At 43.0% G+C, this 26,461-nt stretch overlaps 1 protein-coding gene across 2 annotated transcripts; it reads left to right on the top strand.

Moving 5' to 3' along the window:
• The first annotated feature begins 4,519 nt into the window (after positions 1-4,519).
• CRK (CRK proto-oncogene, adaptor protein) lies at positions 4,520-26,461 on the top strand. 2 transcript variants are annotated; one of them, XM_072639905.1, is made up of 3 exons: positions 4,520-4,888; positions 12,981-13,346; positions 23,567-26,461. In XM_072639905.1, exons 1-3 carry the CDS (start codon positions 4,624-4,626, stop codon positions 23,572-23,574), a joined length of 639 nt encoding a protein of 212 aa, XP_072496006.1. In that variant the 5' UTR covers positions 4,520-4,623; the 3' UTR covers positions 23,575-26,461. The 2 variants fall into 2 exon arrangements, with proteins under 2 accessions (XP_072496006.1, XP_072496005.1); XM_072639904.1 differs by having other exon boundaries at positions 4,524-4,888; positions 12,981-13,516.

Raw genomic sequence — 26,461 nt, 5'->3', positions numbered from 1 at the left:
CTCATCCTGGATCATCTCCAGTCATCCTGATGAATATCTGGTCACTGGATTCAGATGACTCTGGAGGAGAAGTGAGGCTGGTGATCTGCACAGCCCTCACTCAAAACAAAGTCAAGTGCAAGTCATGGTATTATTTCTCTGGTGGCATGGTCTTCTTCAGCAACAAAGGTCAAACACACAGACCTCCCAAATGTGAAAGCTCATTCTTCCAGTGCAGATTGGCATCTTCTTATAGTTTACATTCTTACCATTTACAGTCCTGAGAGGTTAAGTGATTTGGAGTTCCATAGCTAGTGAATGGCAGAAGTCTTCCTGATTCCAAGGCCTACTTACTATCCACCTTTGTTAGAGGTATGGGAGATTGGGAGTGGCAGCTACTACCATATAATGAATGCAATGATTCTCCTCCTATCCATGGACATAAGAAAGGCAGAACTTGAGTTAGAAGACTCAGGGGGGACCAGATTGGGGGGGAGGCAGTGTCCCAGGTGTGCCCTTACAATATGAGAGTGAGTGCTAACCTCTAATCTAGCTCAGTCCTCACATTTTACTGAGGTGGAAACAGATGCCTGGAGAGGTGATTCCCAAGATCACACACCCAGTGAGTAGCAATTCTGGCATTCAAGCCCAGATCCTTTGGCTTTGTCTCATGTTCTTTCCAGGAAACTGGTAGGGGAGAGCCAGCGTCTGTCCACACGTCCATTGGTAAATGTCAAATTGTGTTGGGAAGGACACTAGGAGGAAATACAACAATGGGTGAAAGAGGAGGCTGGTGCAGGTGTGTGCGCTGGTGGGGGAGGGGGTGAGTCAGGAAACTGTGGCTATAGCCAGCTTTCTAGAAGGCCAGAGTGGAAAGGGAGTGGCCAGCAGGAAGCTGGAGAGTATGGAAATTTGGAGAAGCTTGAAGCAGGGGCTGGCGACCCCGGATTTACAGCCTTTCTATTGGTCCTGTGAGAGGTGATTGAAATACCAGAATTGGAGGAAAGCTCCCTCCTTCCTTAGTGACTGCAGAATCACAGATTCTCAGTTAGAATAATACTAATTAAAGCTAGCTTTTATACTTTACAAATATTATCTCATTCGAACCTCACTACAACCTTGGGAGGTAGGGCCTATTGTGACTGCCTTTTTACAGTTGAGGAGATTGAGGTAAACAGAAATGAAGTGACTACCCAGGATCACATCACTAGGGGTCTGAGGCTGGATTTGAACTCAGATCTGATGCCATCCAGTCTAGGGATGTCCAAGGTCATCTATTCCATTGTTCAAAAAAGTTGAGCCTGACATATCTCATTTTACAGAAGAGGAAACTGAGGCCTGAATAGGTTAAATTACTTGGGTAGGGTCACACCTGTAGTAACTCTCAGTGAGTGCCGTTGGGATTACCTCAACACTGGATGGGCACCTAGGAGGAGGTATGGGAGATTGGGGGAGGCAACCTCTATCATATAATGAATGCAGTGATTCTCAAGTTACCATGGACTTGAGAAAGGTAGCACTTGAGTTAGAAGACTGGGAGGGAGAACCAGATTTGGGAGGGGGGGCAGTGTCACAAGCATTCCCTTATAATAAAAAAGTATCAAAATTATAGGAACATAACTTAGTTAAGCCAAGCTAAGGAAATATAGAACATCCTTTCTTTAAGGGCAGGAGAGGGGAGGGGAGGACTGTGTTTCTGGAGGGAGGTCAGTGGCTGTGACTGGAGATGGCCTGGCAGTGATCTGGTGGGCCTGGGACCTGTAACTAGGAGCAGACCATCTACGATCCTATCAGCTACCTACTCTCCCTTTCTCCAACTCCAGGGCTATTATTTAGGGTTTGTGTATTAATAACAATAACTACCATTGATATAGCACTTAAAAGTCTGTGAAGGCCATCACACATTATTTCATTTGATCCTTCAAACCACCCTGATAGTGCTATTCCACTTTACAGATGAGGAAACTGGGGCTAAGAGAATGAAATGATTTGCCCAGAGTCTGACAGCTAGTATCTGAGGCCGGATTGGAAGTCAAGTCCTTTTAATTCCAAGTCCAGAACTTTAGCCACTTACACAGAGCCAAACACACTGTGTTTCTGGCTCATATCGGGTCACAGGGAAAAGAAAAGGAAGATACAAAAATAGTAGCTATAACCCCAGGAGAGTTTGAAGGGGGTGGGGCAGTCCCGTCCAGTTTGGTGGGAGAGTGTGTGGAGTAAGTGTATACATAGGATCCTGGAGTTTCTTCCAGCAATAACTCCTCTTCCCCATCCCCACCCTAGCACTGCCCTCTGAGTCATGGCTCAGAACAGTCCCACCCATTTCTACAAAGGAGTTAGGTTCGTGTCTTAGTACGGGTACTGTACAATCACTGAATTCCGTCTCTAAAAAACTTTAAAGGCATGAGAGGAATGAATGGAAGGGGGGTAGAGGTAGAGGAGGACCACTAACTGTGTGAGGTGAGGCAAGTGGCTTACCAGCAGTGCTGAGTTCTAGTTAGAAACAAGTTCCTAAGTGCTTTCAACACTGAGCTAGAATTTGCTGAGAAGACAGAGCTCAAACTTTGTTCTCAAGAAGCTCACAATTTCTTGGTAGTGGAGGTGAGGATGGGGGATGAGGGGAGGGGAAGGAAATACACAAATAGTTCTCCAATCCAGAGTGAAATTTGTGTATGGGAGATAACAGCAGATCTAATAGATTGCAATCTGTTTTTACCCCTTTGTATCTTGAGGTGCCTTCTACAGAGAAGGGACTTATTCAATATTTGTTGAATTTAATTTATTGAATGAAAATTTGAGGTGACACTCACCTGGAATAATCACTTGGAGATGGGAAGAGGAAGGAAGGTTAGGGTTAGGGGGTGCCTGAAGGAGGTAGCTTTCTAGTTGGTGATTGAGTCCTTGAAGGCAAGGCGGAGACCACAGCAGAGACAAGAGGGAGACAGGAGAGACAGGAGTTCATCTCTGGCTTGTGAGCTAAGTCACACCACTGGGAGAGACTAGGTTGGGTGTGTTGGGGAATGGGACTGGACTCCAAATTATCTTGTATTTATTTAAAATATATTTTGTTGTCAGCATGTCATATATGTGCGGTATGTGTTATTATGTGTGCTGTATGGACATCCATGTATACACATATTTTAAAAATTGTGCGGCACATATGTAGCTCCTGTGTATAGGTACATATACATGCACATATATAGATAGGTACATATACATACACATATATAGATAGGTACATATACATGTGCGGTTTTATGGTTATGTGCACGTGTGAACATACATACACATGGTTTTCCAAAAGTATTAGTGCAGTATATACGTGTGTGTACGTGTGGATAGATAGATAGATTTGTGTGGATGTGTCTCTTTCATAGAGCATAAGCTCCTGGAGGACAGGTACTGCTTCCCTTTTGCGTGGGTATCCTGGGTGCCTGGTGCGGTGGTGACAGGTGGTAAGCACTACTGGAGCCTGGCTGGGGCAGCGGGCTGGGCTCGGACTGTGGAGGACCTGGAACCTGGGCTATGAAGCGTGGGGAGCCGCTGAAGGTTACTAAGTAACAACTTGGTCTGAAGGGTGTACAGATCTTCTGCGAAACAAGCCAGACCGAGGGTGACGGGGAGAGATGGACTAGAGAAGTGAGTTTAACATGAATGAATGAAAAGACATTTATTAAGCACAATGGTGCTAAGTACTGGCGAGATAGATTTTTTTTAGCTTTATTAGGATTTATTTTTAACATCTATTTTTAAAACATCCCCTCCCCCCACGGCAAGCCCAAGACTGGGACATGAATTCCAAAGGAGAGGCCGTGCTGCCCTCAGGGAGCTTCCACTCTTCTAATACACAAGACTGAGGTGTCTCGGGCGGATGGATCGTGCGTGGGGAGGGGAGGGGGCAGGGGCGGGGCGCCACGGGGACCCCACTCCTGACGGCCGGCTGCCTGGACTTCTCCGGACCCGCGGCTCTAAATGCACGATCCCTGACGGCCAAAGGCGGGGGAGGCCGGGGGGGCGGTGGGGGGACCCGGGAGGGCCGGGTCGGGGGGCTCCCGAGAGGAAGCGTCCGGGGCGCCCAAGCTTCCTTCCAGGCACCAACATTCCATTCTGTGGTTCAAGGATTCCGAGACTCGAAGGCGGAAATGGGTGACGAGTGACAGGGACACCCCCAGGCAAGCCCCGCCCCCTGCTCGGCCGCCTCGGCCCCGCCCTGGAATCAGCTGCAGTGCCGGCCCTGGCCGGAGAGTGACACCCGAGAGCCCGGGGTGGGGACCGGGGAAGACGGCGTTAGGGGCAGCGCGCATGCTCGCGCTTGCCCTTCTCCCAATGGCGGCCGCCTGTCTCCTTTCCCGGCAGGCCACCCGCCCGCTCCTCTCCCCCCGCCCCTGGCGGGGCGCGTCACTTCCGGTGGGGAAGGCCCGCCGCCGCCGCCGCCATTTCGGGCGCTGCTGAGGAGCGGAGGCCGGAGCCGGTCCGCGGGGCGGCGGGCGGGCGGGCGGTCGTCGGTCGGGGCGGGCAGGCCGGCCGGCCGGCGCGCGGGCGTGGAGGGGCGCGCGCGCGGGCGGAGGGGCGGCGGCGGCATCGTCCTCGGTGGGCCAGGCCCGGGCCCGGGCCCAGGCCCAGCGTGTCGGGGCGGAGGCGGCCATGGCGGGCAACTTCGACTCGGAGGAGCGGAGCAGCTGGTACTGGGGGCGGCTGAGCCGGCAGGAGGCGGTGGCGCTGCTGCAGGGCCAGCGGCACGGGGTCTTCCTGGTGCGGGACTCGAGCACCAGCCCCGGGGACTATGTGCTCAGCGTCTCGGAGAACTCGCGCGTCTCCCACTACATCATCAACAGCAGCGGCCCGCGCCCGGCCGCCGCCGCCGCCCCGCCGCTGCCCCTGCCGCCGGCTGCCGCGCAGCCTGGGCCCGGTGAGGGAGCGGCGCGGGGCCCGGGACCGGGGCCGGGGCGGGGGGCGGGCGCGCGGAGCCCGGGAGTGCCGGGGTGGGGGGCTGGGCGCGGGCCTCGGGAGGCCAGCCCCGTCCTTTGACCGGTGGGGAAACTGAGACCCCCGTGACCCGCCCCAATGTCGTTGCAGCCCCTTGGGCCACTTGCTGGCCTGGGGCTGCCGGGAACGTCCACTCCCTGAAGGGGCGGCGGGTTTGTTTTTGCCACCCGAGACCTCCGATCACCGATTTAGGGCCAGGAGGGCATATTGCAAATGAGGAAACTGAGGCCTTAAGTGCCATGACTAGGGGCTTCATTGGATTCAAAATTTTATGAGAATTTTACTTTGAAATGAAAATTTTCATCCTGTCTATTCTCAATGCACTGTATCAGTGCTTTTTGCTTTTTTTTTTTTAAATCAGCATTTCTTTTCAAATCTGCATTCTCTCCCCCTCCCACTCTGCTCCCCCAGATTATTTCTCAAATACTTGTAAAGCTTTTTTTCCTTCATAGAGGGGAAGGATGAATACCACCTTAGGAAGGCTTAGATGGTGTCCTAGTGACTTGGTCTTTTTCTGGTTGGGCCATATTGGTGACCTGAGGAGTGTTTCAGCAGCAAAGGTCATGGTTTTTAATTTGTTTTGTGGAGGTGGAGCTGAGGATTTCAGGAACAAACTTTAGTGCTGGATACTTTATCAGGAAAAAAAAGGTTGAATGTGTACTTCAGAGACAACTGTCTTAGTGAATGTGAGTGGACTTGAATTTCTCTACGTGGATTTAAGGTCTGGAAGGGATCTTGGAGGTCATCCTTTCCAAGTCCCTCACTTAGCAAATGAGGAAAACTGAGGCCTGAAGTGGTTAAGTGACTTTTCCCACATCATACAGGTATGATCGTACTAAGATTTGAACTCATTTCTTCTGATTTTCCAAAGACTGTACCTTTCCTACTATACCAACACTGCTTCTCTAACTTAAAATCTAGCTGGCTACCTCTTACTGGGGTTTATAGGCTATGGACACAGCTGGATTTTTCTGGGTATTCACTGCTCAACACTTCTTTTGTTGTCATAGTTGACATAGTTTCTGTATACAGTAGCAATATTTTCATTTGATGTTGCTGTTAGTATAATAAGACAAAGATGACCTCTCTGTTCTATTAACTGTTATGTGTCTTGAGACTGGATCCAAGCCAATCTCTGATTTGGAAGGCATCCTTTACATCAGCCTTTTAAAGTTTTAGATGTTCCTAATATAGACCATCTAAGGCCAGAAGTCAGGAGAACTGATGAATGCTGTCATATTAACGCTGGTATTGGTATGGTATTGGTATTGGAATGAATCAGTGACTCAAATGAGGAAGCAATTTTTGAGTTTTAGAATTTCTCACTTTAAAATTTGCTTTTGAGGTTTTTTCTGATTATATCTGTTGGTAAAAGATCTTACCTTTTCCAGACTAATTAGTGTCTTAGTAATTCAGTATTGGGACAGTATTATACTACATAGCCAATGTTTTTCTCCCTAGCCTTGGGCCAGATTGTAAGTGTGTCTTGGGCTGCCCCTGAGTCAAATGGGCAGAACTTCAGTGTTTCTGTGTTCTTTGACTTGGTGGCCAGATGTAAAGATGAAGGTTAGGTGCATATCTGTAGTCGTCTTCATGTTAGAGTTTCAGATATCAGTATCAGTATGTGCTCCTCCTTTTCAAAACATAAAATGCAAGTCAGACACTTCCCTGGCCTTGCCAGGGATGTTAAGATTGTCACGGTTGTGTGATTAGGGAGGCACAGTTCGTAGAGTGAAAAGCAGCTGCCTTGTTTTCTACCACATTTTCTTATTTTCCACTTAGTACAATTTGATTTGGCTACTGTGTGTTTGAAGGTTATTTTTTTGAAGTCTTATAGGAACTTGGTTTGAATGATGCTGGGGAATCTAGAAATTCTCTTGCCCATTTCAGGATCCCAGTAGTGCTCAAAAGAGCATTGCAGGGGAGGAAAGAACACCTGGGAGTGTGAATGGTTTAGTGCCTTTGCTCCCAGCGTGCTTTGGTTTTGTTCATTACCCAAGTGGAGTCGAGGACAGTGAAGAAAAACTGTCCCCAGCCCCCTGCCATCCTTTGTTTAGGGCAGGAAGGTGGGGTGGGGAAGGAAATTGAGAGCTTCTAAAAATCTTTGGCAGATTGGATAAGAATTCAGTTAGAAAGATTTATGCAAATGATTGCTTTGCCCTTCTGTAAATAGAAGTGGAGGCAGCAGCATTTTAGGTTAACTTAAGTAAGTATAGTTAGGCTCCACACTTTTCTAGTTAGAAAACTATTTTTAGGGTGGTATTAAGGGGTGAAGTTAGGGTTAGCAATACAAATCTTCTGGCTCCACTCCTTGAGGCTGGGGTTTCCAGTTCAGCAACCCTGATAGAGAATGAATTACAGGATTTTAAAGCTGAAAGGTCCGTTCGAGATGATTTAGGTCAACAGTTCTCATTCCCAGGCAATTTCCAGCCTCTGGGTATTGAGTTTGACGTTCTGTCCATGTGCACCTAACCTTTACTTCTTCAGCTTAACATGAATGTAAATATTGAGCACCTATTACATTGCCAAATTCTAGGGTGGGAAATGAAGGATACTGTCTCCATCCTTGAGAAGATTGTGGTTTAATTGGGTAGACTGAATGTACATTTACAGAGTAACAAAGACAAATTGTGCAGATGATGCATAATAGAGAAAGAACTAAAATCAGACAGTGCAAATCATGGAAGACTTGAAATAAGTGAATATCATCTTAACAGCAAATAAAAACCTTATGTACAAGGAAGAGGGGAAAAAAGGAATTTGATATAAAACTGAACTTCTGTGTATATTTTTAAAGTATATCTTACATGTAAAAGGTAGTAACAAAATTGCCCTATTTGTGTTCCCTTCTGTACTCTTGGTTTTATAACATAGGGTTTTTTATGTTTTATTGATGCTCTTTTCATTTTTGGGGGTGATCATCACTATTAATTCATATCAACTCAGTCCCACCCTGAAGTGAAGCCTTACTCAACGATTAAGTATTCATCATTTCTTACAAGTGGAGTAATGTTCCATTTCATTCCTATACCACAGTTCAGTCATTCCTCAAATGATAGGCACCCTCATTGTTTCCATTCCTTTATTATAACATATGGGACCTTTCCATTTAAGTTGTATGGAAAAGATGAATTATACATCACATTTTAAGGAAAGCAAGAGAGATTGATAGGGGCATTGGCAAAATAGGCAAAAAGAATTTTACACCATTGGATTGTGAACTCTGAGTGCAAGAAGGCAGGTCTTCCTTATTTTTATATGCTTCCCTCAGTGCCTCTCACATAGTAGGCTTTCATTGACTGTTGAATTAGCATGTCTGAAGGCATGGGGATGAGGATGAATGAATGGGACTAAAATTTCCTACTCTCTTTAGATAACATTTTGTGCCAGATATACATCTGGGAGACTATCGACTGCTCTCTACTACTCCATCAGCATTGGGTCTTTTGCAGTGTTGTTAGGTAGTCAGTGTTGCTCTTTATGACATTCTTAAGGTAAAAATCCTTCCCTTGTACATTTCAACCTCTGTGGGCCACATGAGGTGCCTCTTTTGTCCTCCAGCATCCCGACCTCTGGCTCTCTGGCAACCTTTATGTGTGTTTGCAGTCTCTTTGGCTTAGAAAGTTCCCTTGGGTCATTCTGGCCTATGGGAAAATTAGGAGGTTCCTAAAGAGACTTTTTCAGTGGAAGGGGTCAAGTGTTTATAGGGTAGGCCTACCATTTTAAGGAAGATAGCATTTTAAGAAACTTAAGCAGACCTATGTGGTCTGCTTAAGAGAACATGCTAGACCTTAGCCTCTGTGGGGAAAACTTCAATCAGCAATCCTTCTGGGTCTGAGTGCCCATCCTCAGTAGGGCCCCTCCAGTATCTGTGACTACCATTGGCAGGCTTAAGTCATAGGCAGGAAAGATGAAAGAAAAGGGAGTTGTAGATAGCGGGAAGGGAGAAGAGAGAAAAGAGAATGTCCTGGAAGATAAAGACAGGGCCAGGAGGATGGTGTAGTACCAGCATTTGCTTCATGGGCTACTTGTTGGGCCTGCTGCCCTGGCTTGTTCTCAGCACAAGTCTCAGATAGTTTCCATAAACCTCCCAGTGCCTGGGGTTGTCAGCCTGTAACCTGAAGTCCTGATGGATGACTTGGGAAGATATTTTGCCCAGTGAAACAAAAGGCAAACTTTGAGAGAGTGAGATGCATTGCTTTTCAGCAGCCTGTTCATAATCTAACAAAGGTTTTACGCAAAAAAACATTTGATGCTAATCTGAAGTGATAGGGTTAAAATTGGCTTTAAAAGTGCCAAGGTGCTTTTCCTGCTAACACCAGTATATGTACCTGTACATGCACACATGCTTATGCTCCCATATGTATTCTCATGCACAGCTGATGATTTTAGCCAACCAGACCCCTCTGTCCTCTTGCTTTCTGATTGTTTTGGTTTGAGAGGAGGAAGTGGTTTTGCTGGTCCTGAAGCTCTTAGAAAGAGAAGGGAGGTTGAAAACAAATCATTTGTAGAATAATAGGCTTCATTACGACTTGCTATCCATTATGCTTCTCATCCTTTTTTTTTTTTTTTTTTAAAGTTTGTAGCTACCCAGCCTTGGAGCCCAGGTATGGGTATATTTTCCATCCCTGGTACAGCAGACTGGGCAAGTCCTTTAATTTCTTTAGTGCCCCAGGCAGCTCTCCTTATGACCATAACTTAGAGATGAGCTACCAGTAGACATGGAAGGAGTTTCCACACCTGAAGTTCTCTGTACTGATGAGAAAGAACTGGACAAAACCTCTTCCTCTTCTCCTCTCCCTCCCCAAAACTATTCTTGTATGGAATTGCAACTCAAGAACTCTTTAGAGGAAAGAATTGGGAATGTGATGCTTTGCATTTCCATTTCCATGGGACTTTTCAATTCTGCTTGGCCTGTTACCTTGCTTTTAAAGTCTCTGTGTCTGTTGATGTAACTGTTGCTGAAAGAAACCTAGGAATTGGATCACTTTGGGACCAGCCTGTACCTTAAGACAAAATATGTTGTGGGTAGAAAAAGGGAATGAATCAGGCAAGCTTCATGTCCTGGGGAACTGTAGGAGCCAATTTGGATCTAGAGAATCTGATCTTTTCAAAAGACGTTTCCTCTCCCCACTGCCTGCCCCTTACGTCTTAGTCTTTATCAGAGACCTTAGGAAAATCTGGGGTGACAATGATCTCATACCCCAAAGGGAAGGAGCAACTTTTTGATACTTGGAGACAGTAACACACATGGTCTTCTCTTCAAGTTTTTATACTGCATTCATTAAAAAATATTTATAAATTTATTTAATTGCATAATGGAAGTGGGCAAAATGGGATTCATTGTTTAAAATAGGACTTGTCTTGTGACCCACCTATCTCATTCTAGGATACTTGGAAATGTACCGAGACCCTCCCTCCCCTAAGTGAAAAGGGAGGCTGGTGACAACTTTCCTGAGATATAGGTAGTTGTTTGAGCGCCTGAGAAAGTGATTTGAACCATTCATTCACCTCTACTTGTCTGAAGCAGTGCCTGTCTTTTGATGGCTCTGCCTCATCAGATTTCTTGTGTAACCCATAGTCTTGACTGACCCAGACAAAGCAATGCTGAGCATAACTCTGTTATTAATTTGGTGTCTTCAATTTGGAGAAAAGTGTATAACAGTTTAGGATGAAGGGGGAAAGGCCTTCTTTCCTGTGCTCAGAACCTTAGAAGTAGAGTGACAGTCTGTGACAGCCTTTCCAGGCCTGAATTCCAGTTATTGCCCAAATAATCTAAAATGCTGTACTGGGACTATTTGGGGCCACTTTCTGCTTGTTCTTGGTCTGTGTCTGCTATAGGTTTGTGGCCCAAGGCTTGGGGATCCACTTCACGGTCCTGGATTAGGGCCGGCACCCAGCCTTCCTGGGTTTGGATTGGGCCTTGCCTGCTAACTTGTTTCAGCTTACAGCCCTGAATTCCACAGATAGACTTTGTGCTGTTCAAGGAATGTGTATTTACTCATGAGAAGTGCACTGTCCTTTAAATTAGGTCTTTGTTCTCCAATTATTCAGCTGGGGTGAAAAGAGAAGGCACTGCAGGACTCATTCTGAATTGTAGGCCTTGAAATCCATGAGTCCTTTCAGAGTTCATCTTTTTCTTTCCACCTCTTCCTCATTCTGAAGTGAATTTTGTTTTAAAGGCACATCTTTGTTTTCTAGTTATTCTTTCTACACTTAAATGGCATTCATCTCTTTTTTAGTAATTTTAGTAACTTTTTAGTAAGTAATTAAAGTTTTAAGGATCTGAAATTTTACTGGTTTGGGCATTCACTCTACCAATGCAGAGTGTCTCTGTGACTTAGACAGATATGACTGAAAAATTCATCACATTGACCAACCTGATGATAAGCCTCTCCAAATTTAGGTAGTCTGAGACTCAGACAACAGGCACGTGGGCTATATATTTGAAGTCTTCCCAACTTTTAGGAACTGCCCAAACCTGCTCTCTACTGGCAAGAATCCAGGGACATGTCCACATTGTGATGGGGCATCCAAGGAGCTCTTTTACCATTCCTAATCAGCTCATTCCTTTTTGGTGTTGAAATCATCCCTTCCCCCAACACAGAACTTGTGGCCTCTGGTGCTTCTTAGTTGTGTGAGCTTGGGCAGGTCCCTCAGCCTCAGTTTCCTTATGTGTAAAATGGAGATAATAACAGCACCTACATCCCAGTGTTGTAGTGAGGCTCAAATAAGAGAATAATTGTAAAGCATTTGGCCCAGGACCTGACACATTGTAAGCACTATGTTAATACTAGCTGTTATTATTCCTGGTTAGATTGTGAGTCCCTTGAGGGCAAGGACTGGCCTTTGCCTCTTTTCGGGTACTCCAGGTTTAATTAAGATTGATAACAATTTTAGAACTGGCTGGGACACTAGGTAACTTAAAGCCAGAGGCCGAAGTTTCCATCACCTTATGAGATAACTCAGATTTGCATGTGGCTGGTTGAAAGCTACATAGACTGGTGCAGTGTGTGGGACAGGGCAGGTGCTTTTGAAGATGGAAATGCACCTCTGTCCAAAACAGAACTTGAACCCAGATTTTCCTTCCTCCAAGGCCAACCTTCCAGCTAAGCACTATGCAGGACTACCTCAGTTACAGGAGAAAGGCCTCTATTTCCTTAAATTTCTTACTTAAAGTAACATTGATAGCAAAGGATAATAAATAAATGTGGAATAAATTAAGGATCTTAAAGTTTAAACTATTAATTTGATTTGAATATAAGTACCATACACGTAAACAAGATAAAAATGGGACGTTTGTTCTGTCTCCCTCTGAATCTTTCATAATACTATTGAAAAACTTTTATTTCTCAGTTAGTGGCAACTTTGTTTTTTGTTTATGTGATTGTTTTCTGTCCTTGAATTTTAGGACCTGAAGGTAGATAGAAAAGGGAGTATGTTCTAGAATCCACTCTCTTTCGACAGGCTAAAGTCATGTTTTATGAAAATTCAACTCGAAAGTTCTTTTCTTTAGTCTCGTTTTAGTTGTAGCAGTTGTGATCTAACTAGCTTTCACTGGTCTTCCCATACTTCCTCGTTTTAATGTCTTTTCAGTCCTTTGTGGTCAGTCTGATTGTCAAATTGAGCCATAGAATCTTCAGAATTGATTTTCCATAGTAACCTTCCTTATGTGATTGTAATAGAGACACTTTAAATTTATTTTTTCAGGTGCTGAGAGTCTGAGTTTTCACAGATAATATTAGAAACAGAAAAATCAAAGAGTGTAGGTTCTGTGCAACATGTTCTGTCTTAGGATCATCTCTTGGAGTGCCAGGTTTTGACTGTATCTGATACTGTTAAAGTTAATGTAAATCATTTTGTGGACATTGAACTCTTTTAACAATGGTCATATATTCAGTCAGTTATTTTACTAAGTTTCTTGGGTATTACATTTATATTTTAAAATTGAAACCTAAAGTTTATTTTCAATGGAATGAATTCTTTTGAATAATATCCTGTTGTATTTCTTTCAGGGCTGAACCCCTCCAGACTCCGAATAGGAGATCAAGAGTTTGATTCATTGCCTGCTTTACTGGAATTCTACAAAATACACTATTTGGACACTACAACCTTGATAGAGCCTGTTTCCAGATCCAGGCAGCATAGTGGCGTAATTCTCAGGCCAGAGGAGGCAGAGTATGTGCGGGCTCTCTTTGACTTTAATGGGAATGATGAAGAAGACCTTCCCTTTAAGAAAGGAGACATCTTGAGAATCCGGGATAAGCCTGAAGAGCAGTGGTGGAATGCAGAGGACAGCGAAGGCAAGAGGGGAATGATACCAGTCCCTTACGTCGAGAAGTATAGACCTGCTTCCGCCTCAGTATCAGCTTTGATTGGAGGTAACCAGGATAATTCCCACCCACAGCCACTGGGTGGGCCGGAGCCTGGGCCCTATGCCCAACCCAGCGTCAACACTCCGCTCCCTAACCTCCAGAATGGGCCCATTTATGCCAGGGTTATCCAGAAGCGAGTCCCTAATGCCTACGACAAGACAGCCTTGGCTTTGGAGGTACATAATGGGCAAAACCTAGAAAGAAGAGATCTGCTCCAGGGATCTCCCTTTCAGACGTATTACAACTTTGTAGCCATGCAGTATGAGAGCACCAGCATTTTGATGTTACTGTAGATGTCAAATCAATAACTAATGATTTAGGAGTTTGATGTTGGAGATGAAAACTTCTTCTTAGAAAGCCTAACCTAGAATGAATAACCATATAACCCCTTGAAGCATGGCTCCTGATTGTTCTTCATTCTGATTGATTTCTTCTACTAAGTATACTTGGGCTAATTTCACAATAACCCCATCTTTATAAAAAATAACCTAAGAATTTTCTCTTCTGCATTTTAATCTCTTCCTTGTTTTCTCTTTGTCCTTTTTAAAAGGTTTGGGTTCATTCACAAATTTGAATGTAATAGGCAGACTGCATTGTCAAAATATTAAATGTCACATATTCCCCAAATACAGTAGTCTTAACATCATAGGGGTTGGTTTTGTCCAAATTTGGTTGTTATTAACCAAGCAGCCAGATAAGAGTGTCAGGAGGAAGCTATGTTGAACAGGTAAGGTGATCCATAGGGTATCTATTTCTAGAAAAAGGATGTATTTTGTTTTCAAAGAACTTTAGGCTGCAGCCCTATTTAATTTTGCCTGTTTCTGCATTTCTTGGGTGTTTGCAGATTTCTCCAGGAAGACAAATTTCCTCCTGTAGTGGTGTGTTATCCTTGATAGAACATACTCTTCTGCCCAATAAGGGCATTGTGTTGATAGATTTCTTTATCTTGTGGGATCTTCATACATTCTATTTGGGAGGAGTACGTAGCATGGCCAACACAGTTTCTTGGTACTACCTTTCTAGCAGAAGAAACCTGCATTTCAGTCTCTGTTCTTGAGATAAAACTTGGATTTCCATGTGACTGATTGAAACATAAATCAATTGAGGGGTAGGGGTAGAGGGAAAGGCTGGTGTTTTTGATGATGGAACTGTTCCTGGTTTAATTAGAGCATCTTCAGATGCCTTTAATTTGAAGATTTCTTTATGCTTGAAGTAGCTTATAAGGCAGGACTGGGATACTTTTGAACCAGAACCTATTGCTGAAAGCTACTAGATTTGAAAAAATGTTGCTTTTCATTTCTGTGTTTAAGTGTGCATGGAAGGTAATATTCGATAAACTTATCTTATGTAGCTTTGTCCTGAAAAGTGAAAAAGGTTTCTGATTTACTTTATTTTAATCAGTTACAGAATGATATAATCCATAATTGGCTGATAATCAAAAGAACAGTGCTGGAATGATAGCAGTCTTGACTTGGGGAAAACTGAAGCATTGCTTCCCATTCATGAACAGTTTCCTATATATTATAGCTGGTTTTAGCTTAATCACTTCATTGAGACCCAGACTTTGACTAGAGATTATCCTTCCAGTATGGTAATAGAGAAATATCTAAAGTTTAGAAAAGGAAGGAAAAGCTCACAATCTCAGTGTTTTCTTGAATGTGAGCTCATTGCAGATAGGGGCCTTTGATTTCCTATGGCTTTAGAATTCAGTATAGTCCTCTCAACAGGGTGCTTGATGTAGGACCTCTTAGAATTAGGCAGAATGTGGACAGTGGTGAAGATGATAATGACAGACTGACATATCTAGAAAAGAGGCTAATAAATCATGGTTTTTATTTCCATATCCTTTAAGTTGTAAAGTTAATTGTTTAAGAGTTTAGGCTTTTATCATAAAGTCTTTGGCACTTAAAAGCAGTCTAGCTTATTGTGAAACACAAATCTTGTTCGATTAGAACATTTATGGTGATGTGAACATGTTCTGTTGTTGTTAGCCAGAATTAAGGTGAATGTTGATTAATAAATATTTAGCTTTAGGGATGAAAGTATAAAGACAGTTCATGATTTTGTTTTTGTTGGCTTGAGTGTTGGTATTGAATCACATGTATTGATTGCTAGTGAGCGTCATCACAAATTATAAATGCTGGTGATGTGTATTTAAATATGAGGCTAACTTTAGAGATTTAAAAACTGGCTCATTGTTACACTGTTATTTATCTGGCCTATGATTCTGTCTTATGTTCTGATCGGTCATGGTCACCCTCTGGAGGGCTGGTCTTAGAATAGTGAGGTACCTTAGAATGCAGCTTTATTGTAATTCTGCCTTTGTATGGTGAACCTACAAAGGTTCCTTTCAACCAGTGGCTATGTGTAAGGTACCACACGAGGTGCTGGCTATCCAGAGACAAGAATGAGGCATTCCCTGCCCCTCGGGAACTTCTATTCTACAGAGCAATTAAACACATGCCTAGATCAGCTAAAGCAAGGTAATTTGAGAAAGGGGAGGGCATTAACAGCTGGGGGAGACTAGGGGTAGAAGGAGGAATCATTGAAAACCAAGTGGAAAAGAGACAGGAAGGTCATTCAGTGCTCAGACCTACAGCCTGACTGTCCCTCCCTAGAACTACAGATGTGGTTGTCTGACAAGCCCTAGGAATGGTCCTAAAATCATTGTAGAGGAAGCTTTTCATTCCTTTTTGCTCAGTTCCTTGAATCATAGCGAAGTAGCTGCTGTAATTGTGACATCTTACTTTGTGGGTTGCAGGTGTTACCTTTCCTCTTTTGTATATTGATAGCAGTAGGGGCAGCTAGGTGGTGCAGTGGATAGAGCACCAGTGCAAGAGTCAGGAGGATCTGAGTTCAAATCTCACCTCAGACACTTGGCACTCACTAGCTATGTGACCTAGGGCAAGTTACTTAACCCCAGTTGCCATCTCCAGTCATCATGGTGATGAATGGTCATTGGATTCAGATGGCTTCGGAGGAGAAGTGAGGCTGGTGACCTGCACACTCTTCCCTCACTCAAAACAAAGTCAAGTGCAAGTCATGTCATTACTTCTCTGATGACATGGTCTTCTTCAGCAAAGAAGGATGAATACACATTGATAGCAGTACCTCATTGGTGTTCGGTGGCCCTGGCTTCTCCACAGTTCCCCCAGTTCGTACCAGAGCATCCTGGAGAGGGGCTGCACCCTGGCATTCTGCTTTCAGTAAATGAGATTGTTTAAGCTTACAGATTAGAAGACTTTGCTGTAGGAGTGGGGCTTCTTTGGACATAAGTTGTAGAAGAGCTCAGCAATTTTGACCAGGTCTCCAGCACCCAGATAAGGGGGCCATCAGTCAGCAAGCATTATTAAGCACCTGCTGTGTGCTAGGTGCTGGGCTTAGGTCCTGGGGATACATATACAGAGAACGAGGCAGTCCCTGCTCTCGAAGAGCTTAAATTTAGGGAAGACATGAGCATATATGTGTAAACAATAAATGATACAGAGTAAATAGGAACTCTAAGGTAAGGAGAAAGGAAATACTTTATGTAGAAGGTAGTGCTGGAAAGAAGAGGGGTATTCTTAGGGAAGGAGGATATGGCACCACCAATTGCCAGGACTCATCTGGACCAATGGGAGGTGATAACAGGCCTTTGGTGGATCTTACAGAAGAAATTGCGCCTTTTTTTAATGTGCTGTGTCCCAAAATTTCTGTTTGTTTAAAGGGTAAGGATTCTATCAAAGTTATCATTAAACCTGTTGATAGGATCGGCCAACAGGAATCTCACCTGAGGAAGAATTGGGCACAGTAAGAACCCTTGTGGTCCTTAGTTTCCTCATTTATAAAATGAAGAGATTTGTTCCATTTGTTCACTGAGTGCCTTCCACATCCTAGGTTTTTGTCAGTTGATTGTAACTTGCCTTACTAGATAATGGGCTTCAGTGAAAAGAGATCGGTCCCACAATGTAGTGATGAACTCCTAGGAGAATGTTCTGGGAGACCCCCATTCTTGTGGAAAGTTAGTGAAGTAGGTAGGCAGATAGAAGGGACTCCTCTCTGTCTCTGAATGAATCTCTGATCTCTGAGGCCCTGGTGCTTCCCAGTTAACTGTGGCAGGACAGCTGTGAGGTAGTTGACTCTGGAGTGGATGAGCTTGGGTCAATGCTTGGGCAGCATTGTTGTCTTCTAGAACCTTCTCTAGGTAAAGGATTGGAGGCCACAGAGTGGAAAGGGCACCAGCTGGGGTTTGAATCCCTCTCTGGATTTTAATCAAGTCATTTGGTCTCCTGTAGGCCTTAGTTTCCTCTTATGAAATTAGGGGAGACCTTTAAGCTAGACTGTAAAACGATCTTCATTTCTGTAACATACTGTGTCCTCTGGTTCTGTCTCAGAGGGTGTTATCTAGTCATCTGTTAGGATACCTGCAAGTTAGAAAGTTAAGATGAAAAACATCTCAGCGGGCTATGTGGCACTGTCTTTCTTTTCCCCAGGAGAGCTAGGTTTTGTCTTAGCTGTCGAAGCAAAGACAATGTTGTTCAGCCCATGCCCTGACCTTGGAGATCTGGTGTGATGCTTTTCTTCTGGACTGACAAAAGCAGCTTTTTAAATTTTTTATTTCTCCCCTCTTTCTCCCATTTGGACATTGAAAAAAGAAAACCCCTCACAACAAATATGCCTACTTAAGCAAAGCAAATTCCTACATCCATGTCCAAAAACGTAAATCTCATTCTGCACCCTGAGTCTGTAGCTCTCTTAGGAGGTGTGGGGAGCATCCTGCTTCATCTTCAGTCCCTGAAATTGAGGTTTGTCATTGCAGTGATCAGAGGTCTTCAGTCTTTCACAACTGTTTTTCATTGTAGTCTTATTACTATTTAAATTGTTCTCCTGGTTTTACTTGAGCTACTTTACCTCAAATCGTAGAGGTCTTCCCAGTTATCTCTGAAATTGTCCTTTTTGTTATTTCTTAGGTTTAATAATCCATTACATTCATAAACCATAATTTGTTTAGCCGTTCTCCAGTTGATGAACATTCCTTTTAGGGAGCTTAGAGATCATCTCATTTTATAAGTGAGGATCAGGGCTAGAGAGGTGATTTACCCAAGACCACCCAGTTTCTTTCCCAGGGTATTCAATACCAGTTTCATTTGGGTTACTTCTTTATTGAAGAGCCCCTTTGTCCAGCCTACATTTGACCACATTTGAACCTTGGGTTTGAGAAGCTTTGGAGATGTCAATGCCCAGGGAAGGCAAAATGTTCCCTGGGTCTAAAAGCCTCCTGCAGGTGACGGTGGGGAACCTTTTCCCTTTGTGTTCTCCGAAGTGACTGAAGTGAGATCATACCTTTCTTAATAAGGGCTTACTCAGGCTTTTCTGCCATAGCATATGGTCCAGAGGACTTAGCCTGAAAAGTAGACAGGAGAAAGATCCACTGCCAACCCTCTTGGGCAGGTTTGGTAGTCTTCAGCAGTGAAAGCAGAATTAGTCTTGATATTTCTGACTGTCCCCTAATAATGATGTGAAATAGCCTTTCCATTAACCTGCATTTGGACACCAGAGCAACCATGAGCTGCTGTTGGTGTTTTCATAGAAGAGCACATTCTTTGGTGTCTTAAGGTTATAGCATCTTGAAGGCAAATACTAGATTTTGTCTGTGCTGAATTCGGAAGTGATGCACATGGTTCCAAACCACATACATCCTCTTTATCTTCCTCCAGGCCTTCTTTCCCCCCTCCTTCTTCCCCCTTTCTTTTCCTGCCTTGGTGAAGAGGATGGCAGGAAGGGGGGTAGGGAGAGAAGACATTGGAAGAACTCTAAGCATTCCAGGATGCAGCGTTCTTCCTCACACTCCCTGGGGGAGAGAAGAAAAGAAAAAGCTCAATTTTTGTGAGAGTGGTGTTCATTAAAGTTTCTAGGTAGGCTAAATGAGAATCTTAACTAGTAACAAACAGAGAATTTCATGAGCAGTCAGAAGGAGGGAGGGAGGGAGGGACTGGTTGAAGGGAGAATACTCAGGGAAAGCTCATTCTGCTATTTGCCTGTGAACTTTTGGCTCCTAGGTAGGCTCAGTGAGCCACTCCACTCCCTCTGACTGACCCCCTTTATAGTTTTGGATCTCGATGGTTCAGTCCCAAATTGCCTCCAGAATCTCTCACGATCACCAGCAAACCTCTCGCCTCCTTTTCTTCTTGTACTTCTAAGTAGAAACATTCTTTAGGGCTGCTACCTGGGACTTAATAAAGCTACTGAGGCCCAAAGTGGGTATGACTTGGTGAGGATCAGGTAGTGACAGAACTGAGGCCATTCCACATAGGGAATGAATAGAAATGTTGTGGTGAATGTTGAAGTTGGGAGTACACAAAGACGCTTTAGGGCAAGGGTTCTTCACTTTTCTGTGTTCTGGATCCCTTGGACTGTCCAGTAAAACTTATGAATCCCTTCCCAAAATAATGATTTTAAGTGCATAACATAAAATGCCTGGAAATACAAAGGAAACCAGTTACAGTGAAATGAAGTTACCAGAACATTTAAAAAACAAAAGAAATCAAGCTTACAGACCCCAGGTTCAGAGTCCCTGCTTCGGAGTGTTTTACCACAAATAGAAATGAGGCCCATTAAACCATACATAAAGATTTCTGCAGGTGCACATTGACTTAGAAAACCATATATTAACACGATCTAGATTTTGTTGTTTTAAAATTTATTTTGTTGAATATCATCTGCTCAGCGGCACTCCAAAATATTGTGGGCTGTATGTTTTTGGATCTCTGTTTTACAGCACCAGAACAACAGAATTTGGAACATAGAGGAACATAAAGTATATACCTGTTCCTTAAACTCAGGTATCAAAAAATGAAGTAACTCAAATGTGGGTCATAGCTAGTAAATGTCAGAGTTCAAATTTGAACCTAGCTTTCTTCATTTGAAGCTTTACATATTGATTTTTTTTTTTTTGGTGTTTTACATGGATCCATTCATGGCACCCACTGAACCTTCCCTTGTAACCGGAAATTAGGCAAGCAAATATGAGCAGGAAGGAGGTATCTGCCAGCCCTCCTCCTCCATCTCTTCCTGCTGCCAAGGGAGGGAAGTGTGTGTTATCATCTGTTGGTCATCCCTGCCCTCTTGTCCACTGTCTCATCGTGCCTCTCCTTCAGAATGTCAGCCTTCAGAGTCAAGGGCTGGATGTCATTTTAAATCACTGCCTATGGCATCCAATGGATGCTTGTCAAATGCTGTAAATAAATGACAGACAAAAATGAGAAAGTGCCGTGTACTTGCTGGTGATTTGACCTTAACACAGCCTGTGACTGTCCGACTAGAGGCATGGATTTCAGTGACTCGTGCATAAGCACTCTGTTGTGGGGGTAGACATGGCTGTATGTAACAGTCACAAATTTGGGGAGGGGTGACTGAGAGGAGTCCTTTGGCATTGCAGTGCACAGTTGCTCGCTACAGGGGTAAAAAGGCAGCAATAAAACCCTTGGTGAGTTAGGGCTGAGTTAACATAAGTGGGAAGAAACTAGACTCAGTGCTCTTTGTGGCATGACCCTAGCAGATATACACCCCAGGTATCCTCTTCCTTTGCCCAGGGTTTCCTTCCATATTGAACTGTTTCATTTTCTCATCTCTTTTTTCCCCGTCTGCCCCATTCTTCTTTACCTTTCATCATAAGCCTTAGCTCCCGTGTATATCACCATGAGCACATTTCAGGGTTCTTGGACTGGTCTTTGGGAAATCATGGCTTAGGGTACTTGCTAAATTTATGTGAGAATTGAGGTTAAATTCTGGGGAAAGGCTTGAGACCCAGATTCTGGCTCCTTTGACGCATTGTGAGAGTATTGCTTCTTTGTTTTTATTGACTGAGACTGGACCCAAGAGTCTGTGATACCTTCACTCTTGTCAATTTCCAGGGTTGACAGCAGGATCGGTAGATTTGTTTTTGTCGAAAAATGTTCATTTGTGGACGGGCTTATTTTCCAAGACAGACTTAATTGTTTTTTTCACCACAGACTGGAAAATATTAGGGAATAGCTCATCATAATAACTCCCCATATCTCCTTGTAGGCCTTTGCTTCTCTGAAATTAGAACTAGAAAGAGCACCACTAGTTTTGCTTGCTGAGTCTTCATATGACACTTCGTCTCCTGACTTCCCAAAATCCTACCTTCACTTAGCCTTTCTCAATCCTCCTCATTCTTAGTGCCTTCCCTCTGAGTTTAGCTCCACTTAATCCTGTGTCTTGTTTGAATACATTTTTTTCCATGTGGTTTTCTCCTGTTAGACTTAGCTCCTGGAGAGCACGGAACTCTTTGGTGCCTCCTTTTGTATTTAGCACAGCACTTGGCAAATAAGTGATTGTTGACTTCACTTTAGAGTTTCTTTAGTCTAAATCTCATTTGCAGGGAAGCAAAAGGGGCCCAAAGACACAAATGACTTGTCTGTGGTCGTACCGTCCCTGAGCTCATGTCCGTTATATTGCACCATCTGTTTTTAAGCAGAAAGTATTTGGGGTCTTTGAACTAATAAGAGTGCCTTTTATAGAGCTAGTTACTTTTTAAAAAAGTACTCTGTGTGTGTTTGTATATACACGTGTACACCTATAAAAACTTCCCCCCCAAATCCCAGTTCTTCCCTTTCCATCCTCCCACATACCCTGACCAGGCTTCAGAATCTCTGTAGACATATTGTACAAATACTTAACTATCAGTGTTCCGTAGAAGTCATCACTGAGCTAACTTTTGTGGCACTTTAAAACCCCTGCAGTCACAAAGCCCCCACCTATTTAGACTCTCCTCCTTCACCTCTGTCCAAGCTCTCATTTCTCTCCTGGATTATTGGTTTGAGCCAATTTCTGTGTGTTGGTCTGAACATGTCACTTCCTTGCTCAAAAACCCGCCCGTGGATCTTGCGTGGCCTGTTTTCCATGCCAAGGAGGACTCCTTCCTTCTCCTCATAGCATATCTAGCTTCCTTCAGAACTCAGCTTAAGCGCCGGCTCTTCCTGAATGGCCATCCATCCTGGTTCTCCTTGTGGGAATTACTTTGGATGTACTGATCTGTATTGATATTGTTTCTCCCTGGTAGAGAGGAAGCTCCTTGAGGACAGGGACTGTTTGACCATCTATGTTCCTAGCACTTCACATAGTGCCTAGTGTATAGTAGGTGCTTAACAAGTTTTTGCTGAATTTCTTAAAAGTTGACAGCATTGAACACCTTTTACCTCTGGGCCATTGAATTATTTGGAGAATTTGCCACTATTTGAATGTTTAGATTGAATTGAACTCTCTTGTATGTGGTTAGAAAATTAAATGTACCTATAGATCTCCACGTTTAACTCCTTTAAGACATCAGTAATTAAGTGACTGTTGTGAAGTTCTCAGAATAGATAATTGTATGACCTTAATCTTGTCAGCATTTAGTATTTCTGGCCCAGGGATGGGCGTATGTCTAGACTAAGATTTCTGTCTCTCAAAGCAGGGTAGTGTAGTGTTATCCATTAAGCCATCTGAATGTTATAATCTTTTGAAAAGGCAAAGCAAGAAGAGCCGACAATTTATTTATCTCTGCGGGAAAATGAGAGTACAGAGACTAGGAGTCACATTAGGAAGCAGCCGCAAAGATACATCACAGTATGGCTGCAGGAAGTACCAGGCTGAGGGGGGATGCAGCTGTCACAGGAGAGGGATGCAGAATGAAGCTTGGTGGGGAGACTATTTTATCATTCTGTATTTGAATCAGGAATGCATGGCAACGAATTGGCATTGCTTCCCCTGATTACTTCTGAGGTCCTTTGAGCCTGGTTCTCAAAGGCTTTGCTCAAGTAGGACAGTGATTGGGGTCCTTATAGTTTGTTTGGGTTACATAGACACACACATGCTGTCATTCTACCCTCGTCTGGGCAGGCTAGAAATTTAGGCTAATGTAGTTGAAATTCATAGTTCTTGTTAAATGAATTTATCTTGAGACATTTGAAATTCTAGATGTTATTATTTTCCAGGATTGTTTTCTTTTTTTTTCTGCTCTTAGTGTTTCTTAGACATACCCCTTTTGTTTTCACCATAAGAAGTCAGCCTGGTGAATGAGTCTGGGCTGCTGGCAACTGGCTGTCTGAGGCAGTGTTTAAGCTATTTTGGTCAAATCAGCACCAAAATAATCACATGGGAACGTCTTCCTAACCAGAGTACTGAGATTGTTAGCATCCATTCTTAAACTGTAATAAAGTGCTTTCCTTGTTCTCATCCTGCAGGTCGGTGAGCTGGTAAAGGTCACGAAGATTAATGTGAGTGGCCAGTGGGAAGGGGAGTGTAATGGCAAACACGGGCACTTTCCGTTCACGCATGTCCGCCTGCTGGATCAACAGAATCCTGACGAGGACTTCAGCTGAGTGTAGCTCAACAGTTTTGCTGACAGATGGGAACAATCTCAAGTTTTTTTTTCCAACTGCCATCTATACAATTTTCCTACCGATGTCAAAAGCAGTATAGTTTATATATAAGCATTCTGTTACCCATGATCTCCTGGGACTGAACTACTCCATGCCTAACCTTGGTTCAAAATATTCAGGGTACGAAACTGGATGGCTTCTGGGTCAACTTATAAAATCACTGATCATAGATGGTAATGGCTGTTGGTCAGGCATACTGTTCTACCCTGCCTGCATATTGTGTAAGGGAGAGAAAGCTACATCACACCAATGTTCAGTACTGAATTTTATTTTTTTTCCCTCAAACCAGTCATAATAGGTAAAGTAGCTTGCTCCCTTACTCTCAGGCAAAGCAAATCAACCTTAGGAAAATTGATGGACAGGTAGGAGTGTTGCACCCTGGTTATTATCCTTATTTACTTTGTGGTTTTGTGTTTTCATTCTCAATCCATACCATCAATGGTTATAGACTGTATTTTTTCATCCTGAAGAAATTGTGCACAGTGTGATTAGGAACTTTTAAACAGGTTACCCTGCCCTTTGAGATTGCTTTATAATTTACAGAAAATGACCACTGTATAACATACTCTGCCATTTCAAATCCTAAGAATTTTGAGGACACTACTTGAGGCACATGTCTTCCTTTTTAGTCAATGCTTCTTATTTTTTCTTAGGATTGATTTAATATTAAATTTGTTCTGCTAACACATGGCATTCTCTTTTCCCCTTAACCTACAGATACGTAACTTAAGAAAACTGTAGGTTTAAGAACCAGTTGTGAAGTAGAATGTGCAGAGCACTGGACTCATTAACACACAGCTTTAAGCCAGTGTTTGGCTCAGTGGACAGACAGACCCTGCCCTCCCTCCTTAGGGGAAAAAAAAGGGTCCTAGGTGTCAGAAACTTAAATTACACTTGCTTGGCCCAGTCAGGACCTGAGTTCGGGCCCACAGGGAGTCTCTTGAATTCCTGTATACAGTCTTTCGAGTGGAAGGACCAATCTTTTAAGACTATTCCATGAAAGGTTTTGGGGCCAAGTCTAGTCTTCTGCTTATGTCTAACCTGCATTCAAGGCAGCAGGATTTAGTGCTTGGAGCAGTGCTTCTGAACCAGTCATGACAACAGCTTGTTGGATGAACCATCGTACATGGGCCAGATCCGTGCTTGAAGTAGCTCATATTGTAAACTGGCTGAATTATCAGCTGTCATTGTTTTTCTTTGTGTTCCAATGTAGTTTACAAACCCTACTAACCATGATATTGGTGATTTTCTTATTGGGTCAGGTGTTCCAAGTACACAGTTATGATCAAAAATGTTACATAACACTTCGAGTACACAAACTCAGAATGTAGTACCTGGTTCATGAAGGTGCTTAATAAATGCTTGTTGATCGATCAAGAGGTTTTTATAAATGTTTTTAAAAAATGTACCAGAGACAGACACCCCAAAACAAGGAAGTGATTTTAAAGTATTTCCCCTGAGATGACTCGAATGGTTCAAAGGTTCACTGGCAAATGGAATATGAGTTGAAGCCAGTGGAGGACAATCGAGTCCCACTTGTCCCTGCTTAATTGCAGGGAACAATGGTGTGGATAACATAAAAAGCGTTTACGTTTGGCTTTGGAACACATTTTATTAAATTTTTTAATTGTTTACCCTCTTAATCATGTTTTCATGGGGATAAAAGATGAGTTTGTGATCACTGAGCATGCCAAAAGATGGTGGAGGGAAAACAGACATCCCAGAATCATGCTGTGTGACAATTGGTGGGAAGCCTTGGGTTAGTGAGAGAATCCAATACCAATATCTGAGTTGACTGTAATTAAGATAATAGTTTTACCTCACACTACAGGAAAACTTGAGACCTTTAATCTTCATGTGTTAGGACAGTGCTGTGCACATAGGCACTCAGTAAATGATTGAATTAGGAGAGTTAACTCATTTTGTTCTGCTTTATCTAATTGGTTAGTCAGGTTTCAGTGAATGAGCACAGATTGGTGAACCCTAAATGCATATTAACTCAGTGATGTTTCCCTGAAAGCATGGTATTGGAAATCTTTGTGGAGAAAACTGACAGACCCAATGGGGAACTTTGCATTTGACTTTCAGATTGGCTGGTAATGGGTATATAATTTTGTCACGTGTAAAATTATCGGGACCCACATTTTTGCCCAAATAGTGAGCATTTTTAATGATTGATTTTCTGTTACCATAGAAGCAGGGATTCTTCTATTGTAGCATTAAGATTTGGTTGTGCATGGGCAGTTGCTGGACCTTAAGAAATCAAATGTCTTCTATAAATACTCTCTGGAAGCAAAATATTAGTACACTATTTAATTGCAAATGTGCATTACATCACAGAGCAAAAGTAAACCTAAATTGGCTGCTATTGTTTTATATAATCTTGTTTCAGCAAAGCCCATTCTTTCAATATTAATGTTTGACATGATTAATTCTGGTTAATTTGTTGGAATTCTTCTTGTTAATAATGCAAATAGATAATTTTTAATTATCCTTTAGTAACATTTCACTGTTAATGGTTTGGAAAGGGTGATAAGCAAACCAATTTGAAACAAAATATAAACATGTGCCATTGTATTATAACACTATACACTTTCTTGACAGTTAAAATCTTTTTTTAAAAATTTTTTTTGTAGCATGTAATGTATATGTTTATATATGTAGTAAATAAAAATATGGCCAAATGATTGGCTTGGA

The sequence above is a fragment of the Notamacropus eugenii genome, chromosome 2 (assembly GCF_028372415.1).
Source record: "Notamacropus eugenii isolate mMacEug1 chromosome 2, mMacEug1.pri_v2, whole genome shotgun sequence".
Lineage (NCBI taxonomy): Eukaryota > Metazoa > Chordata > Mammalia > Diprotodontia > Macropodidae > Notamacropus > Notamacropus eugenii.
Note: the sequence above shows the minus strand (reverse complement) of the source record. Positions and strands in the feature narration are given on the sequence as shown.